This window comes from Solanum dulcamara, chromosome 2 (assembly GCF_947179165.1).
Source record: "Solanum dulcamara chromosome 2, daSolDulc1.2, whole genome shotgun sequence".
NCBI classification, from domain to species: domain Eukaryota; kingdom Viridiplantae; phylum Streptophyta; class Magnoliopsida; order Solanales; family Solanaceae; genus Solanum; species Solanum dulcamara.
The window spans coordinates 77,651,194-77,672,242 of record NC_077238.1 but is presented as its reverse complement, the minus strand read 5'-3'; the positions used below and the strand labels follow the sequence as shown (position 1 = coordinate 77,672,242).

At 31.7% G+C, this 21,049-nt stretch overlaps 1 protein-coding gene across 1 annotated transcript; it reads right to left on the bottom strand.

Moving 5' to 3' along the window:
• Window positions 1–2,764: 2,764 nt before the first annotated feature.
• LOC129873415 (putative ETHYLENE INSENSITIVE 3-like 4 protein) lies at window positions 2,765–20,604 on the bottom strand. The gene is given in 5 exon segments (XM_055948512.1): window positions 2,765–3,099; window positions 8,761–9,010; window positions 9,012–9,031; window positions 13,068–13,404; window positions 20,352–20,604. Coding segments are annotated over 5 exon segments (1,176 nt in total). The 5' UTR covers window positions 20,586–20,604.
• Between the last annotated feature and the right edge of the window lie 445 nt (window positions 20,605–21,049).

The window sequence follows — 21,049 nt, the reverse complement described above, 5'->3', positions numbered from 1 at the left end:
CATTCAACCCAATCAACATATCATCTAATCCAATCCAGTCCAATCGTACACTATCAAATCACAATTCATCTAATTCAATCCGATCATACACAATTAACTCAACAATCACCTCAAAGGAATCAACTCAATAAATATGCAAATTAAATTATGCAATGTTTTACCATTCAACTCAATTCTCTACAATCACAATCAAACCAGTCATATCAAGCACAATCCATTCAATTGGGAGTTTCTCTAACCGACAACCATCACCATATAAGCGAGTGATAGTACAACAAGCCGACGTTGTTTCCACGTCCGTTCATACCTTGTCAGGGTATGAACGAATCAACCAATCATGGATTCAATCCAACCAAGTCCTATAATGTCAGGACAATAAAATGGGAAACATCCGACTTTAACGATTCAATTCCCTCCTACGTTTGGCGACGTAGTTTATTGGTTCGAGTATGGACTATACTCTTACCCAATTCGGTGCTCGATACTCCTCCCAAGACTCAATATGCTCATATCTATCAAGTGAGTAAAATACTCAAAATACTCATTTAGTCTCACTGGACTCTTTCAAATCAACTCATTTAGTCTCATTGGACTCTTTTCAAATCGACTCATCTCGAATCATCAAACTCTTTTCTTTAAAATTTATAAAATCTCAACTCAATCTCAAAAAAATCAACATTTTAAAGTAACAATACTCAACTCACTTATACTCAAAATACTTGTGTTCAAAAATAATTAAAAGACTTCTCAACTCAACTCATGCTTAAATTCTTTTTAAATCATAGATGAAAATAATTACTCTTTAAACTCAAAATAGTGTATAAATAGTTTATGCAAAAATATTTTCACAATTATTTATTTTCAAAATGTTCATAAGACTCCAACCACATCAAATTAGGAAAATCACATATCACATAATCATATTAGACTCCAAACCATTTCATCACACAACCTCCTCATCAACATAATCTCTTCATCAATCATTCTACATATATTAAATAATCACCGTTCACATCATCATTCACACCATCATCAAAACATCATCATTCACATCATCACTCACACTATCATCAAAACATCATTATCAATTATTATCATCACCTCATTGTCAAATATCATCATCACATCAATATCAAACGTCTACTCCACAAATCTTTATTTTAGTCCTATGTTCAATTTATAGAAGCAAAAGGACATTCTTAACTATCCAATTCATTCTTTTCATTCCAATCAATACATATAAACACAAAACCATCCATCTCAACCTCAAGACAATTATGACAAAGAAATCTCATCTTGGGTTCATGTGAATGAAACATAAATCCATACTCCCAACAAAACTCAACTCAAGAATACCGTTAATACCTATAAATCTATATACAAAATACATTTGTAGTCAATAATATGAAATTTGACTATTTAAGAATCAAGTCATGAAATCATCCATCGATTTCTAGTATATAAAGATATCCTAGGGTTTAGGAATAATTTCAAGAAAACCTTTCTAGAAGGTTCAAATCTTTCACAACTCCTATTCAACACATACATGGACATATGAAAGAACCCAATTCATATTTTAGGGTATCCTTACATATCTTGTGAAGACTTTGAAGAGACTTTGATGTTAGGCCTTTAATGGGAGGCTTGAATCCTTGAAACTCTTTAAGGCACCATTTGTTGGAGATGGATTTGGAGAAGAAGAAGAAGAAGAGAGGAAAATCTCTAGGGCTTTTTAGAGAGAGAGGGAGGACAGAAAAATGGTCCAAAAACATCCAAGGATGGTGTATATATAATTAGGAAAAAGTCCAAGTTGCCCCTCTTCAAAAATCTGGAAAACTAGGCAAAAATCTTGCTGGCGCTATAGTGGCGCCTCTTGAAGCCAAAATAGGCTTAAAACCCTGCACATCTAATAGTGGTACATCGCGCCAAGGCCCAAACTACTGAGGCTGTTTTCTGGCGCTATAGTGGCGTCGGGCGCCACTGGAGCGCCAAGCCTATATTTCGCCCAGGTCTGAAATTTCTACAGTACTAGTCTGTAGTAAAATAGTCATAACGTTTGACTAAGAACTCCAACAATTGCAATCTTAGTGGATTTGGAAAGAAGACTCAAAGACCTTTAATTTGGTAGGTCGTGGTTCACCCAGTTCATTATATTCTAGGAGATATGGTCGTTTGAAGTTGACCCTTATACTAACTCGTCCGAAAACTTAATCGATTGGAGTTCTTTGGACTCGACTTGGTGTTAGAGATTCCTTATGACCCCTAAACACATCTAACATACTTCAAATACTTAGGAATTAATCCTAACTCATGTGTAAAATTAAAAATCCCTCGGTTCGAGTCTACACACACGTGAAGAAATGTTTGAGTTTTTGCGAAAAAATTTTCGGGGTGTTACATTACTCTCTCTTTCTGCGATGGGATAAAATAAGGGCACGAGGCCCTCTATTTATAGGTGGGTGAAAAATGCATAAGAAATTACGCGTTTAATTTTCTACGCATTTTCTGTCAACTTTTTGCTTTTCAAATGCATATGCATTTTTCCTTCTTTTCACCTTTTTGACTTTTGCATTACAATTGCTGCTTTCCCTTTGGTGCAGCTTTTGTTGAATTGTTGAAATGCTCCCTTTGTTGACTTTTCATTTTTCATTTTCATCATCCCAAAAGTTTCCAAATTTTTCCACCACTCCATGATGAGATAATATTTGTGCATGGTAGTTTTCAAAATCTTGTTGGATAGTGATCTCCATTCCTTCTTGTGGCTTCATTTGTCTAGAAAAGTTGCCATAGGTACTTTCTTGGTAATCTTGATCACTTTTTTTTTACCATAAGGACAACTTGATTCATGTTCAATTCTTGAATTCTTGTCCATAAATCCCAAGCCTAATTCACTTTGTGGGCAATTCAAGTTTTGGCATGCATACAATACATCCTCCATGTTAACATCATTCTCAAAGATGGACTTCCTCTTGTCATTTTTTTTCAACATTTGTTGAACAAAAGCAAGATCTAATTCATTATCCTTATTTTCTTCTTCTTTGGATGTTGTAATCTTGAGAGCCCAAGTGAACTTGAGAAGGGCTTCTTCTTGGTTAACAGCTGTTATATCGAAAAAAGACGGTTTAAAATTAATTTCAACTTTTTAGAGAAAAAAATCAATTTTAGAAAAAAGGAGTCGCCACTTAATTTTTTAAAGAAATTAAGAAAACTTAATTTAAAAGACCCTAACAGATTTAAGTCTTAAAAATTCAGAGAAAAAGGTACGAGGTTCTTATTTCCACTTTGAGAAGGTGTTAAGCATTCAAAGTGGCCGCTAACGCGCGGTTATCCGACGATTTGAAAATTATTTGACTAACTTTTGAAAATATTAATTTAAAATAAAAATGAAGATTTAGAATTATTTTTTTTTTTTTTGAAGAAAAAAAAAAGATTAAACTTAAACATTGAAAATAATATAAATGTATATATAAAAAGTAAAAGTTTATCAAATAACTAAGTAAAGGTAGAAAATCATTTAAAGGGTAAAATTAACATGAATTGGTTTATCTTTTGGGGAATCTAATTAGGTTAAAACAAATTAAAATTAATATCTAAGAAAGTATAACTAACATAAGTAACTAAATTATTACAACCCGAATCAATATAAATACAATAAATAATACATGAACAATAATAATAATAACAACAATAATAATAATAAGAACACCAATAATAATAACAAGAACAACAACAACAACAATAATAAGAACAATAATAAGAACAACAACAAGAACAATAACAATAATAATAATAATATTAATAATAATAATAATAATAATAATAATAATAATAATAATAATAATAATAATAATAATAAGAACAACAACAAGAACAATAATAATAATAATAATAACAATAATAACAATAATAATAATAATAACAATAATAACAATAATAATAACAACAATAACAACAACAACAACAATAATAATAATAATAATAATAATAATAAGAACAACAACAACAATAATAAGAACAACAATAATAATAACAAGAACAACAACAACAATAATAAGAAAAATAATAATAATAATAATAATAATAATAGTAATAGTAATAGTAATCAACAACAACAGTAAAAAGTTTATCAAATAACTAAGTAAAGATATAAAATCATTTAAAGAGTAAAATTAACATGAAATGGTTTATCTTTAGGGGAATCTAATTAGGTTAAAATAAATTAAAATTAATATCTAAGAAAGTATAACTAACATAAGTAACTAAATTATTACAACCCGAATCAATATAAATACAATAAATAATACATGAACAACAATAATAATAATAAGAACAACAATAATAATAACAAGAACAACAACAACAATAATAAGAACAATAATAATAATAAGAACACCAATAATAATAACAAGAACAACAACAACAATAATAAGAACAATAATAAGGACAACAACAAGAACAATAATAATAATAATAATAATAATAATAATAATAATAATAATAATAATAATAATAAGAACAACACCAAGAACAATAATAATAATAATAACAATAATAATAATAATAACAATAATAACAATAATGATAATAACAATAACAACAACAACAACAACAACAACAACAATAATAATAATAATAATAATAATAATAATAATAATAATAATAAGAACAACAACAATAATAAGAACAACAATAATAATAACAAGAACAACAACAACAATAATAAGAATAATAATAATAATAATAATAATAATAATAATAATAATAATAATAATAATAATAGTAATCAACAACAACAATAAAAACAACAATAATAATAACAACAACAATAATAATAGGAACAAACAATAATAGTAATAATAGTAATAACAATAATATCAAACTACTTAGAAAAATAATGGACAAAACTAAGTGCTTTCATGAAATAATCCTAACATATTCTAGATAATTAACTCTAACACATGCTAGCTAATTAATCCTAACACATGCTAACTATAACAAATTTATATCATTAATCTAATTATTCTTATATACATACTAACTAAAAAAAATAAGACTATGAATCAACTAAATATAAAACATGAAATAATTAAATAAAATAAAACTGAAAAAAATATTTTACCTCTTTCAGAGCCAAGATTGAAAACGATTAGCAGGACAACTTCACCATCACCCAATAGCTTGATGAAACTCCAATCTACAAAACAAAGAAAAAAGATTTTTAAAAAAAAGTTTAGACTCGAACCTTCGTGGGTTCTTAGCCTAAATTTCAACTTCAATCTCCTATTTTCCGTGAAGAAAAATATAGATTGAAAGCTAGAAATTTTCACAACTTTTAGGCTGGGGACAAAAGTCCAAAATCCTAGCCAAGTTAAGAAAATTTCTAACTTTAGGGTGGTTAAAAAACCTCCTCCTTCTTCTTCTTCCTAATGAGAATATGAGTCTTTATATAGGCTCCAAAAACCCCAAATTTCCCATGTATTTTCGATGTGGGAGAAGTGCATTTTTTTTTTTTTTATTTATTTATTTTTTTTTTTTTAGAAAAAACTAAAAATTTCAAAAATACAAACCATAATTAAACTAGCCTAACTAAAATTGTATTTAATAAAAATAAAATCTTTTAAGATAATTTTTGAATAATCACATAAATAGTAATTAAAAATATAGTTATATAGAAATATGTATATTATACTAAAATTTATAAAAAGATAAAAATAGTTAAGAATAATATGAAAATATTTTATTTTTTTTATAAAAGCTAATTGTTTCAAAATGTTCGAATTCAAAGAAACTCGATAGCTAATTTGCGTTGTGGATGGTCAAAATTGGGTGTCAACAGCTGTCCCTTTCTTTGAATATGATTGATAAAAGAGATCATGGACAAAGAAAATTGACAAATCCAATTTTGGCCCACTCCATTTTCATCTTTCTGAAAAAGGGTTGGTACGAGTTTTGAATTATGAATGAACCCCGAAATAACCACACGCCTTCCGATAGAAATGTAGTTTATTGTGGTGGAAGTCGTTTCCTTAGCTCATGTCCTATGAGTTTGACATTATTCTTTGGACTGTGTTCCAGTTCGCTGCTAAAAGGATTCTACGTTGTGCTGCATCCTTTTTGATGTCGTTCGCACTTTCTTTCATCCTCTTTGCATGTTGGAAAAATCCTCATTGATTCGTTGGTAGGATAATGCTGCACTATCGGTAGGATGGTGATCCATTGATAGGATACTTGAAAAAATAACTATCTGTCCATCGGTAGGACAAATGAAGATCCATTGGTAGGATATGTTGCATGTCCATTGGTAGGACGAATGAAAATCCATTGGTAGGATATATGCAATGACCTTCTTGGCAATGAATATGCAATGACCCTTTTGGCAAATGAAAATGCAATGGCCCTTTTGGCAAATTGAAATGCAATGACCCTTTTGGCAATGAATATGCAATGGCCCTCTTGGCAATGATGAATGCAATGGCCCTCTTGGCAATGATATTACCACCTCCGGTAATATAATATGAGTAAAATAAAATATGAATGGCCCTCTTGGCAGATGAAAATGCAATGGCCCTCTTGGCAATGATGAATGCAATGGCCCTCTTGGCAATGATGAATGCAATGGCCCTCTTGGCAATGATATTACCACCTCCGGCAATATAATATGAATGCAATAAAATATGAATGGCCCTCTTGGCAAATGAAAATGCAATGGCCCTCTTGGCAATGAAAATGCAATGGCCCTCTTGGCAATGATGAATGCAATGGCCCTCTTGGCAATGATATTACCACCTCCGGTAATATAATATGAATGCAATGGCCCTCTTGGCAATGATATTACCACCTCCGGTAATATAATATGAATAAAATAAAATATGAATGGCCTTCTTGGCAAATGATATTACCACCTCCGATAATATAATATGAATGCAATGGCCCTCTTGGCAATGATATTACCACCTCCGATAATATAATATGAATGCAATGGAATATGAATGGCCTCTTGGCAAATGATATTACCACATCCGATAATATAATATGAATAAAATAAAATATGAATGGCCCTCTTGGCAATGATGAATGCAATGGCCCTCTTGGCAATGATATTACCACCTCCGGCAATATAATATGAATGCAATAAAATATGAATGGCCTTCTTGGCAAATGATATTACCACCTCCGGTAATAATTATTCTTATTATTGTTGTTGTTGTTCTTGTTATTATTATTGTTGTTCTTATTATTGTTGTTGTTCTTATTATTATTATTATTATTATTATTATTATTATTATTATTGTTGTTGTTGTTATTGTTATTATCATTATTGTTATTATTGTTATTATTATTATTATTGTTATTATTATTATTATTGTTCTTGGTGTTGTTCTTATTATTATTATTATTATTATTATTATTATTATTATTATTGTTCTTGTTGTTGTCCTTATTATTGTTCTTATTATTGTTGTTGTTGTTCTTGTTATTATTATTGGTGTTCTTATTATTATTATTGTTCTTATTATTGTTGTTGTTGTTCTTGTTATTATTATTGTTGTTCTTATTATTATTATTGTTGTTCATGTATTATTTATTGTATTTATATTGATTCGGGTTGTAATAATTTAGTTACTTATGTTAGTTATACTTTCTTAGATATTAATTTTAATTTATTTTAACCTAATTAGATTCCCCTAAAGATAAACCATTTCATGTTAATTTTACTCTTTAAATGATTTTATATCTTTACTTAGTTATTTGATAAACTTTTTACTGTTGTTGTTGATTACTATTACTATTACTATTATTATTATTATTATTATTATTATTATTTTTCTTATTATTGTTGTTGTTGTTCTTGTTATTATTATTGTTGTTCTTATTATTGTTGTTGTTGTTCTTATTATTATTATTATTATTATTATTATTGTTGTTGTTGTTGTTATTGTTGTTATTATTATTGTTATTATTGTTATTATTATTATTATTGTTATTATTGTTATTATTATTATTATTATTGTTCTTGTTGTTGTTCTTATTATTATTATTATTATTATTATTATTATTATTATTATTATTATTATTATTATTATTATTATTATTATTATTGTTATTGTTCTTGTTGTTGTTCTTATTATTGTTCTTATTATTGTTGTTGTTGTTGTTCTTGTTATTATTATTGGTGTTCTTATTATTATTATTGTTGTTATTATTATTATTGTTCATGTATTATTTATTGTATTTATATTGATTCGGGTTGTAATAATTTAGTTACTTATGTTAGTTATACTTTCTTAGATATTAATTTTAATTTGTTTTAACCTAATTAGATTCCCCAAAAGATAAACCAATTCATGTTAATTTTACCCTTTAAATGATTTTCTACCTTTACTTAGTTATTTGATAAACTTTTACTTTTTATATATACATTTATATTATTTTCAATGTTTAAGTTTAATCTTTTTTTTTTCTTCAAAAAAAAAAATAAATAATTCTAAATCTTCATTTTTATTTTAAATTAATATTTTCAAAAGTTAGTCAAATAATTTTCAAATCGTCGGATAACCGCGCGTTAGCGGCCACTTTGAATGCTTAACACCTTCTCAAAGTGGAAATAAGAACCTCGTACCTTTTTCTCTGAATTTTTAAGACTTAAATCTGTTAGGGTCTTTTAAATTAAGTTTTCTTAATTTCTTTAAAAAATTAAGTGGCGACTCCTTTTTTCTAAAATTGATTTTTTTCTCTAAAAAGTTGAAATTAATTTTAAACCGTCTTTTTTCGATATAACAACAGCTTTAGACCAAACAGATGTTTCTTTAGCTGTCATCTTGTTTTGCAAGTTCTTGGATTGCTTTACTAATCTCCTCATCCTGCCTAAATCAGGAGACATATGTTTGACAATTGCAGCCAAAACACTTACTTTCCATGCCTTCTTCAAACCATGGGCCTTCCTATAAGGTGGTGGACCTTGTTCTTGGGCCAACCCTTGATCAAATTCCAAAATCCATTTCGTCGTCGCTACCCCACCAAAGTTCATTTCCTGTCACGATAGATTCAGAATTTTAATTTGATGATTTGGTTATTAAAGTTATGAATTTTTTCAAAATCATGAGTTCAAAACTAATATTTATATAGTACTACTCATTTGTCCCAATTTATGTAATGCATTTCACTTTTAAGTTTGTCTCTATATTTTTAGCAATAATTTCAATTTTAAATTTTCTATGTTATTCTTAATGAAATTATTTATAACTATACAAATATCTATAAGTATTTTAGTCCATAAATTTCAAAAGTTTTTATTTCCTTTTTAAACTCTTTATACATATTTAAATATTTTCATTGTTTCAATTTGTATATCTTACTTTTCCTTTTAAATCTATTTCAAAAAAAAAATATCACTCTCCACATTTAATACCTCTTTAGCTCCAATATTCTACATGGTTAATACCACGGTATTCAATGACATTTCTTTATACATTACACATATTTTTAATTAATTTAAGACCACAAATTTGAAAAGGCATTTCTTACTTATTTACTTAAACACTGTGCTCATTTAAACTAAGACATATAAATTGAAACGGAAAGAGAGTGTGTGTGTGTGTGTGTATATATAGTGGCGGAGCCAAAATTTTTATGAAGGAGGTTCAAAAAAAATTAAACACGCTAATCATATCCATATATAAACGGGTCGGGTCAAATATACCTGTTTTGCAAGAAGCAGGGGTCTTTCTACAAGTTTTTCAGTTTCTTTTGAATTCTCTTTAACTCCTGAAAGTGCAAATGAAGAGAAAACATAAACTTTTACATTTAAAAAGACTTAAAATAAACACCAACTCAAAGTAAAAGCACTCTTCCTCCACAAAAATATTGACATAAAATAGCTTCAAAACAATACAAAAACACCCTGAACAATAGAAATTATTATATCTTGATATGTATTACAAAACATAGTGATAATTACACCACCTTGCCATTGAAGGGGGATTAAGAAACCAAACACACGAATAAGCCTATCAAAACATTGTTTTACAATTGAAATTCAACTACATACACTATTACAATTGTATTCTACGAGGTTTCATATCTTGAAATGTCTTAATAATAGCATCATTAGAAATACTATCAAATACATTTTTTTAAAATAAGGAACCAAACAACCACTAAAAAAATCATCACTCATTTGACTCTGCAACTCATTCTTGATAAACTTCATTGTCGAAAAAGCTCTTTCAACGGAGACAGTGGCAACTGATAGAAGTAGAGCAAGTTTCACTAAGCGGAGTACCAAAGGATAAGTATAATGTTTCTTTGTCTGAACTAATATTTTGGAAAGATCACAAAGCCCATTTAGATCGGAGAACCTTTCATCAACATTACGAACATCAACAACATAACTTGCAAGTTGATTGTCAAGAGCACTCATATTAGATTCATCAAAGTCATCCGGATATAATTTCGCCATTCTCATTACTTTTTTGATGTCAAAACTTTAAAATGAGTTAATTGGATTTAAACAAGCAATTCCATGGAGCAAATTGGTAGTCATCTCATCAAAACGATCATTAAGTTCTTGAAGTTGCCAATTAATAATATTGCAAAAGACTTCAACTCGATAATGATGTAAGATTGTATAGTTAGCAATCTTTCGTCGTGATCTTAAAGAGCTAACATATGGCTCCTCAAAGTTAAGTATCAAAACATCATGTTTGATACAAAATGTAGATACCTTAGCATTAAGAGAGTCCCATTCATCATCCCTAAAAACTTGCAACCTTTTCTTTGTTACTTCAACAAGTAGCATGACATTTGCAATATCTTGCTCCTTTTTTTGTAAGCATTTATTAAGCTCATTTGTAATTGCTAAGACATCTCTCATCAAATGCAACATGAACGCAACCTCATATGTTCGGCAAGCTTCAAGATGTCCCATTGCCTTAGCTCTTTCATCCAAATTTTGTGCATCAAGAACAAGTAATTCAAGAACATCAAGAATAGAGCCAAATATAATAATAAAATTATTAAAGGATTTATAATGAGATCCCCAATGAGTGTCACAAGCTCTTGAAAGATCAAGTTGTTGATTCAAGCTCCTACCGGTTATAAGTTTACCCATATCTAATGCCTCTTTAATTATTTCTTTTTGAGAATCACGTAATTCATCCATACGTTTAAAAGAAGATCCAATATATTTAAAATATTTGAGACCAATATTACAAGTTTTCCCACTTCAACACACTTTTTAGAGACCCCAACAAGAGTTAGTTGAAGTTGATGAGCAAAACAATGAATGGATGAGCCGATCTACTTTCTTTCCTAATCAATATTTTAAGGCCATTGATCTCACCTTGCATATTGCTTGCCTCATCATAACATTATCCACGCACACTTGATGGACTCAAAGAATGTTGAGCAAGTAAATTAACAATTGTCTCCTTTAGAGATGAAGCACTAGTATCTTGAACGTGAACAATGTGATCAATAAGTCGCTCCATCACAAATTCCTTTCTATCAATATATCAAAATACAATAGCCATTTGTGCCTTGCGTGACACATCAAATAATTCATCAACTAGCAAGGCAAAGTAATCACCATTTAATTCCTCAAGAATAACTTTAACGGTCTTTATTTTACATATACTCACAATATATTTTTGAATCATTGGAGAAATCATTTGATCATTTTGAGGAGCATGTTCTAGTACATAATCATAAATTTTATCACATTTTTTTGCATACCATGAGAGAATTTCAAGAAAGTTACCCCTACTAAGTGATGATTTAGATTCATCGTGACCTTGAAATGAAAATCCTTGAGTTATGAGAAGTCTTACTACATCAACCGAAGTACTTAAGCGAATCCAATATCCATACTTGAGTTTATTAGATTGCCTCTCAAATGTAAATTGAATAGACTGCCGTTGTCGTAATAAATCTTGACATTTCTTTTTTGATTGATTATGTATGCTATTTGGTAGACCAATATATTTGTCAAGACTACTCTTTTTATTCCAACTCTTAAACCCAACACTTGAAAATACTTCACCTCCTCCTTGATAAATGTTATGGTCTTTAAATAGATAACAATACAAATAATAGACTGCATCTTTACTAACACTATACTCCAACCAATCATGATATACATCATCAAACCATTCATGATTAAAATGACGTATTGATCCAGAAATATTTATTTGAGGATACTCATGCACCGCTAGACGAGGTTGGCAAGGACCTTTCAAAAGCTATGCTCTTCTAATAATATCACGATGATTTGGATGATAGTTCAATATTGAGATTCTTTCACCAAGATCAAACATTAAAGAACCCAAATCAAATTCTTGAGAAGAATATAATGATACTTTCGAATAATTAACATTTTCTTCTTGGTTAGATTGACTATGACTATGAGAGACTAAAATTGATTTCTAAACTTTGATGAAATACTTCTTCATTGAAGCTTGAAACTGAATCGTAAAGAGCACATAAATAAAACAATAAATACCATTATACCAAAGCCAAAGACATATAGAATTTTGAAAATTTTTAGAATAAAAAAAAAAGCAATGGGCAGCGGCAATGGAGAACAGACAGCAGCCAGAGCCAGCAGCAAAGAGCAGCAAACAGTCAATTGGAGAAGAGAAGAGTTGGGGAAAAAATAAAATAATGAAATCCCTAGAAATTAGAAAAAAAAGGTTTTTTTTAATTTGTTGACTTTTCAATTAAAGATTTAAAATTTTAAAAAATTAATATGTTAAGAAGTCATTTTTTAATTACCATTTAATTCAAAAAACGCCAAAACTAAGCCTAAAAACGTACCTAAAATCAGAAAAAAGCGTAGTTATTCGGATTCGAACCCGCCAGCTGAGACAAGCTAAGGCGAAATATTGAACCCTCTTTGCGACTGAGCTAGTCATTTGGCTTATGCTCAGGAGGTTCAATATTAAATATATACATATAAATTAAAAAATATATTTTATATATACATTGTAATTTTTTAACGAAGGGAATTCGGATGAACCCCTGAAGCCAATGTAGATCCACCCCTATATATATATATATGATGTAGCTACCTGTTGGCCACCAAGGTGGGACTAAACCTCTCTCCAAAGGGAACCTCCTTTGTGGAGGGATACAATGTTGCATTAGAGCTGAAAGAATTGAGCCAAAAGTAGTGTCTTGCAATTCTTCAAGAAGACATAGATATGAGGAATTAGGATCCAAGATGGTCTCATCCTCTACTAGTTTGGGTAAGGTTTCAGCAATGGCAATAGGGGCATTTTGGTCATATCTCACTTTCTCCTTCCACCATTCTTTCAAGCTATCTAAAGAGCCACTCACCAACTTCCCCTTCTTTGATACAATACCATACACAAACCCTTGACCTTTGCAAACCTCCATGATTTTTACCTGTTAATCAAACAAGAAAAGGCTTTGAGGTGTAAAAACGAGCTATAAATTTTCATTTTAGTGGTAATATTTATTGTCGTGAAAAACATTCAGTGACAATTGAGTTAATGTCATCACATCCAGAGTTGTTAAAGCTTTTAGCAGTATTTATATAAAGTGTTGGTTATAAATACTCATATATATATATATATATATGATATAACAACAGCTAATTATTGTCACAATTTTTTATTTGTAGTAGTAACTAGTGTCTAGTAGGGTTGTACAGGGCAAACTGATAAACCGCACCAAACCGACAAACCAAACCAAATCGGAAAAAAAACCCGACTAGTGGTTTGGTTTGATTTGGTTTGGTGTTCGAAAAAAAAAACCCGACCATTATAGGGTTGGTTTGGTTTTAACTAAAAAAAGTCAAACTGAACCCAAATTGATCCAAGCGAAAAAAAAGGAGCAGGAATAAGAGGTTGTTCTCTCCAACCAGTCAAGTGGCTTTCCGCTGCAGCAAAAAAATATTTAACCCAACAAGTGCTCTCGAGCCCTTTTTTTGATTTGGAAGACGGGCATTGCGTTCAGTTCGAAAGGGTTTTTCGAGCAAGTTTTGAATGACTTTCTAGTCAGATCGTTCTTGCCCGAGCTTGGATGGAACTAAACAAGATTGGGCCCTCTAACTTCCAGCTATGTGCTGTGCAGCTCCCGCAAAGCGAATGAAGGGAAGCTCTTCGAGCTTCCGCAAGCCCCTCCCCGGCCGGAGAGCCTCCAGGACAAGGAGGCGGCGATCAACCACCCGATCGACCCGACTTTCCCAAATGCCAGATAAGGGAAAAAGGCTCGAGAAAGCGTTCTTGGAAGGGTCGCCATTTCCGGACCTATCAGCAGACAGGCGGGCCGTGCCTGAATTTAGACCGGACGGTTTGGTCCTCCGGGAAGAAACTCGGCCGGTATACACCCCACAAATGATCAAAAGAAAAGTATCATTTCTCTTTCTGCCCAAAGAGAAAAGTTGGCTTGATGAGCGCAGATGAGGAAGCGGGAGCAACAAAGATAGGCGTGTCAGGAAATAATGTGAAGTCACCTCTATTTCGCTGTCTAGGGAGCGATTCCCGAGAAACTCGGTGATCTCGAAGTTTTTCGAAGCCTGGTCAGCTCTTTACCCTCAAATTCAAACATGTGGGCGCAAAATACACCGTTAGGGAAAGGTGAAAAGAACCCTATTTAGGGAGTGCACCGCCCTTTTAAGGCGGAAGCTGCGGGTTCGAGCCCCGTCAGTCTCGATAGCAGCTTGCCAAGTGGGAGAATGAGGACCGTCGGATCAACCTGCACCCAAGGAAAAGTACTACCATACCTTATCAGCATATTGACTCTGGTGTGCTTCCTGCTCGCAAGGAAAGAAAGAAGAGCGACAGGGTTCAGTTCAGTCTCTGACTTGGTCTTCGAATCCTAAGTCTCAGCCCCTTCCCGGTTTGCCTCGCTCTCAGGTTGGTGTCCAAGGACTTTTTTTCTTCTTGGCATCTGTTATTTTGGCAGTTAACTGATCTGATTCAGTTTTCGCATCCCGTTAACGCCAGACTCCCTGTGCTGTGATGGGTTCTGCCATGTGAAAGTTCCTTGCGGAACTTTACCAAAACCAACCCTCACTAGAAGTCAGTTTTCCCACGTCTGTTAGACTTTCTTTCAAAAACCTTGACTAATTGAATAGTGAGAGATTATTGGTTTTCTTGCTCCCGCTTCCTCATCTGCGCTCATCACCCTCCACTTCAATTGGTATTTTTTTACGAAAAGCATGAGACGAGGGCTATTCCCCACTCCATGGCATGACACCTTTCGCTCATCCATTCCTCTTATAGATATATTATTTTTAAATTATATTATACATAAAAGTATTTATTAAAATATAATTAATAAATATTATTTTTAAGTTTCTTTCATAATTTCTGTCTAGATTTGGACTTGAGCCCAACTAATTAATATGTAAAACAGGCCCAAAAGAAAATGAAGGTGAAGCCCAAAATCTTCTCCAAAAGACCAAAACAATCAGATATGCATATGCTCCTCTTTCACAACCCTAGTTTCCTTTCCCTTTTTCTTTCCTCTCTCAACACAATATTCCTTGACCCTTTTTTGCTTTCCTCTCAAATTAGCAACAATCAGATATTTTGTACTTTTTGGCTCGTGGGTGTGTAGAGATCTTGTTGTCTCTTTTATGAATGTAGGTATATATCTCCTTCATCGTTTGTCTGCTCAGTTCTTTTGGTTCTTCGTTTAATCGGTCGAATTCATTTTCTTTTTGTGCATCTTCTGTATGTTTTCATATTTGAGCGAACTGAATTTGGAGGATTTTTGGTTCTTTGTAGGCGCTTATTTATTGGGGCCTAAAGCCACTGCTGATTAGAAGCTAGGGTTTTAGATCGTTCAGTCTCAAATCTCAGAAGCAAAAATGTTTTCAGGAATGTTCATGCGTAAGCCTGATAAGGCAGCTGCTTTGAAGCAGTTGAAGACCCACATCGTTCTTTTCGATACTTGGGTCGCTATGATTAGGGTCACCCTATACATCAGCCACTATTTATCCGATCAGAAAGAAGAACACAAGCTGGAATTCTAGATTACAAATTCTCATTGCTCCTCTTTTTCTCAGTTTATCTCGATGAATGGAAGAGGAGCAAATACTTCTTGCTTGTCCTTTCATTACCATATATGTCCGTGCTTTGAAATTTGTTGACATATATTTGGAGAATGGTCCCTAGTTGTTTGAGATAAAACTTGCAGTTAGTGTGCTGTTGTTATTGCTAAGTTGTTTGAAATCTGGCATGATGAAACCTGCAGCATTCCTTATATACTAAGTTGTTATTGTGCTGTTACTTTATTTGTTGTGTTGCCTTATTATCTGTTGTAATATCTTAGAAACAGTTCCATTCATCTATGTTAGTTGTATCTTAAACATTTATTACAAATTATAACCTTTTTTTATTATATACATAAATTGTCTTTCTCGATGGAAGGTACAACTTCTGGAATTAAATCAATAGTGATTGACAACCACCATCCGATTGTGCCAACAGAATCTACACAACAAGAAGGTAAGAACATTCCTCATCTACGCACTCCTAAAAAGCAAAAAAGAACCTCTCCTAAAGAACCTTCTAAATCTGGGAATAGTGGTAGAGAGACTTCTGAGATTTGGGATCACTTTTCCAAATTTAAAGCTAAAGGAGGTAAAATTAGGGCAAAATGTAATTACTGTCCAAAAACATTTGCTGCCGAAAGCAAGAATGGGACTACTACATTATGGTCACATCTAACAGTTAAATGTAACAAATCTCCCTTTAGAATCGTTGATAAGAGACAAACAATGTTAAAATCTATTAAAGAAGGGTGGACAGAAGGTCTTTTGGATTCTAATGAAAGGGTAGTGTATAATGTGGATGAAATTAGAAGGGCCATTGCTGAATTTATAATTATTGATGAGCAGCCATTTAGAGTTGTAGAGGGAGAAGGCTTTAGGAAATTAATGACTAAAGCCTTACCAAATTTTGAACTACCTTCTCGTGTTATTGTTGCAAGACATTGCTTGAGGATTTATCAAGAAGAAAAAGATAAGCTTAAATATCTTATCAAGGACCAACGTATTTGCCTTACTAGTGACACGTGGACATCACTCCAAAATTTGAGTTATATGATTGTCACTGCACATTGGATTGATGACCGATGGAATTTACAAAAGAAAATTCTGAATTTTTTTACAACACCAGATCACAAAGGCGAGACTATTGTTAAGGGAATTAAGGAATGCTTATTGGGTTGGGGCATTGATAACTTGTTTACAGTAACCTTAGACAATGCGACTGCCAATGATGCTGCCATTAAGCATTTGAAGGTGCTAATGGATGATTAGAATGTGGTAATACTTGGAAATGAATTTTTACATGTTAGGTATAGTGCTCACATATTGAACTTGATTGTAAAAGAAGGGTTAGATGAACAAATTGAACCCATTTCTCGTGTAAGGAATGCGGTAAAATATGTTAGATCTTCTCCTTCAAGGTTTGCTTCTTTTAAGTCATTTGTTGAAAAAACTAAGATAGACACTCATGGTCTTGTGAGTTTTGATGTTGAAACTAGATGGAACTCGACATATACAATGTTAGATACAACTTTAAAATTTGAAAAAACCTTTACAAGAATGTATCTGGATAACCATAAATACCAAAAGTATTGTTGGGAAATAGGTGCATTAAGAGGAAATCCATCAGCAACTGACTGGAAGAATGTGAGAGTTTTTGTCAAGTTTCTTGATCTTTTCTACTAGACCACTTTAAAATTTTCAGGGACTTCGTATGTAACTTTCAACTGTTTCTTTTGTGAATTTTTTAGTCTTCGATGTTCTATTAAAAAGTATTCTAAATGTGAAGATCTTATTTTGGTTGATATGGCCGACAGGATGAAAAGTAAATTTGAGAAGTATTGGAGAAATTTTGAGAATATGAATATGTTATTGCTTGTTGCTGTTGTGTTAGACCCTAGATTTAAGATGAAGTATGTAAACTTCACTCTTTCCAAAGCATATGGTCCTTTGTTAGGAAGATTAAAGTCGGAAGATGTGGCAAGTGTTTTAACGCGTTTGTATGATTCTTACAAAAACTCTGTCGTTGATGCTTCTTTTAATGACAATATTGGAGGTGATACTAGCATGCATGAAATCGATGATTTGTTGGAATCTGAGTGGGAGAAACATTTGGCAGACGAGGGAAATATTTCCAAAAGATCTGATCTTCAGATATACTTGATGGATGATGTGGTGAAGAATAAAGATTTTGATATATTGTCTTGGTGGAAAGTTTCGTCTAGTAAATATTCAGTTGTTTTAAAAATTGCGAGAGATGTTTTTGCTATTCCTATTTCTACTGTTGCATCTGAGTCGGCATTTAGCACAAGTGGTCGAATTCTTAATTCTTACCGGAGTTCTTTATTGCCAAAAAGAGTAGAAGCTCTAATTTGTACTCAACAATGGCTACGATCACCTTTTAAAGAATACAATTTTTACGACAGTTTAGAAGAAGTCCAGAACATCGAGCAAGTTGATGAATGTATTGTTAATTGATTTATTGTTTATTCTATAACTTTGGCATTGCTTAGTATAAAATCAACAAACTGCTGACTAACCTTTCAGCATCAACAAATTTATTGCAAGACTGCTGATTTTGGGGAATACAAAACCAGCAGTTCCATATTGGTACAGCTTTGATGATACACAATTTCAGCAGTGAAAAGTACTTCTACAGATAATCATAAATAACATTAGGAATGTAAGTACACAGATTTGGATCTTACCCGACATCACACCGTGTGTAGAAGATGTTATAAGCCCATGTTCCATGGGTTCACCACTCTCTTTCAATAATTCTTCAGGAAGCACAGACTAGGAACTAGTTCCATGTAGAAGATTTTTTTGTTTTTGTTATTAAAGTGCTACTTACAGGGGATGAACATATATTCAATTTTTGTTATTTCCACTTGAACATATATTCAATTTTTTAGAATCTAGATATATTTTTATATTATTTATCCAATATATTAATTTATTTATTTTTCTTGCAGAGTATCGAGACTCACCTTTGAGCATTAATTAGCCAGTTTCGTTCACGATGCACTATCTGTATGAGAATTGGTATGTTAATTGATTACACTATTCTTTTACAAAAATTACAGACTTCTTCTACAAAAAGTTATTTTGTAAAGCTCATTTTTTTATAGTTATGAATTGATTGGCAGTTGTGAAGTTTCAGTTATGAGAAATCTCAGGCCTTCCATTTATCTTCATTTATACTGGGTTGCTTTTCTTGAATGAATTGTTTTGTGCTGGTCAAGAATGACTGCCTTGACCATCTTTCTAAATTGTTGAATTTTTCCTCTGTTTTTTCCCCAGTTTGAAAAGGGTTATAGGGAACTATTGAATTTTCGAAAACAAGTTAGCTTTAAATTGTTTATTTCTCATGTAAACTCATTTCTGGTGTGTTTATTTTCTTGCAGTGCGGGTCTGGAAGATCAGTTGCTCCTATCAAGTCTGGTTTCGTTGCTCGTGTTGGACGTCGGAAAGTTGGGACCTGATACGGCTTGGGAATTGTTTTCTCGTAATAGAGTATGTTGGAGTTTTGTATGTCTTGCTTTGTGTTTAACCTGAGGAAACATTGACGTTTGGTGCAACTTTTCTTATGAAAAGAGTCTGTTTAGATTTAATTTGGTGGGAGATGTCATCTTGTGTATTTCTATAAAAGTTGTAGTTGCTTAATTTTATGGAAGAAACTATATTAGTTTTTGTTTATGTGTGATTAAGTTAATTGGCAGAAGTGCAAAAAATTTGATTTCATTATGACTATTTGACATTTTAGTTATATTATAAAGTTAAAACTTCAAATAATGTTTTGCCTCCATCTATGAAAAACCCGAGAAACTCGAGAAACCCGAAAAACCCGACTTGTATTGGTTTGGTTTGGTTTATAGATTTAATAACCCGACACAAATGGTTTGGTTTGGTTCGTAACAAATCCGAACCAACCCGGTCTATGTACACCCCTAGTGTCTAGTGACATCACTTGATCGAATATTTTTACTATTTATAAATAAAATGTAAGAACAAATATATGCATAAGTGAGCCGAGAATATAAAAAAAAGTGTCATTCTAGGACGACTAAAAAGGAAAAGAGTGAAGATAGGGACAAAAATGGAGTGTTCAACCGACACGGTGGATATCTCATGGACATTCCATGCTGATGACATAGCACATAAGATCATTTTATAAGTTGAAATGTTTAATTGACATAATGAAGATTATAAGCTGAGGTATCGAAATGTGCATATTTAAAATTAGAATGTTTATTTGTCAGCTAAGAACAATATTGAATGTTATTATACATATAACATAGTAGCAAACCATAATATATGTCAAGATTACAATGTACTTGAGAATAGAATCTTGAAATTTGGACATCTTTTTCCTTAGACATAAATATTGTTCTTGAGCTTTGTACTCATGATCAATCTCTTCTTCTTCTAATAATAATAATAATAATAATTTGCTGCCTCCCTTCTTGAAGTTGTGCAACCTCATTCGGTCCTTCCACATTCTCTTCTCGAGTTCATCATAGCTTAGTTCTTCTTCCTCCTTATATTCATCAAATTCCACCATATTTAATTTTTCATACAAAGAAAAAGAGGAGTATGGTTATTGGTGAGAGTAACGAGGAACATATTTATATATATAGTGGTGGGTGGGTATATGTGTATGGATATACATATTAACCGAAAATGCACCAACAAAGAATATGGTGTAATGGAGCAGATTGTTCCTTCCTTAATTAGAGGTCTCGAGTTTGAGCCCTTAATCCGAATTGAAATGAATCTCAATAACAATGATCAAGAATTAACAATTGGTAACGTAAGTAAATATAGAATACATGTAATCCCAGAGAAAGATTTCTTTTTTTAAAAAAATTGTTCAAAAGAAAGAAATTTTAAAAAATGGAAATGCTTATATATATATATATTAGTCTAAATTGGCGGTGAGAAATGTACAAAATTTAGTGGCTGTATAGTCTTCCCAAGGGTGAATGATGATTTTGGAGGTAACCTCTGTAGTTCTACGTCGATGCT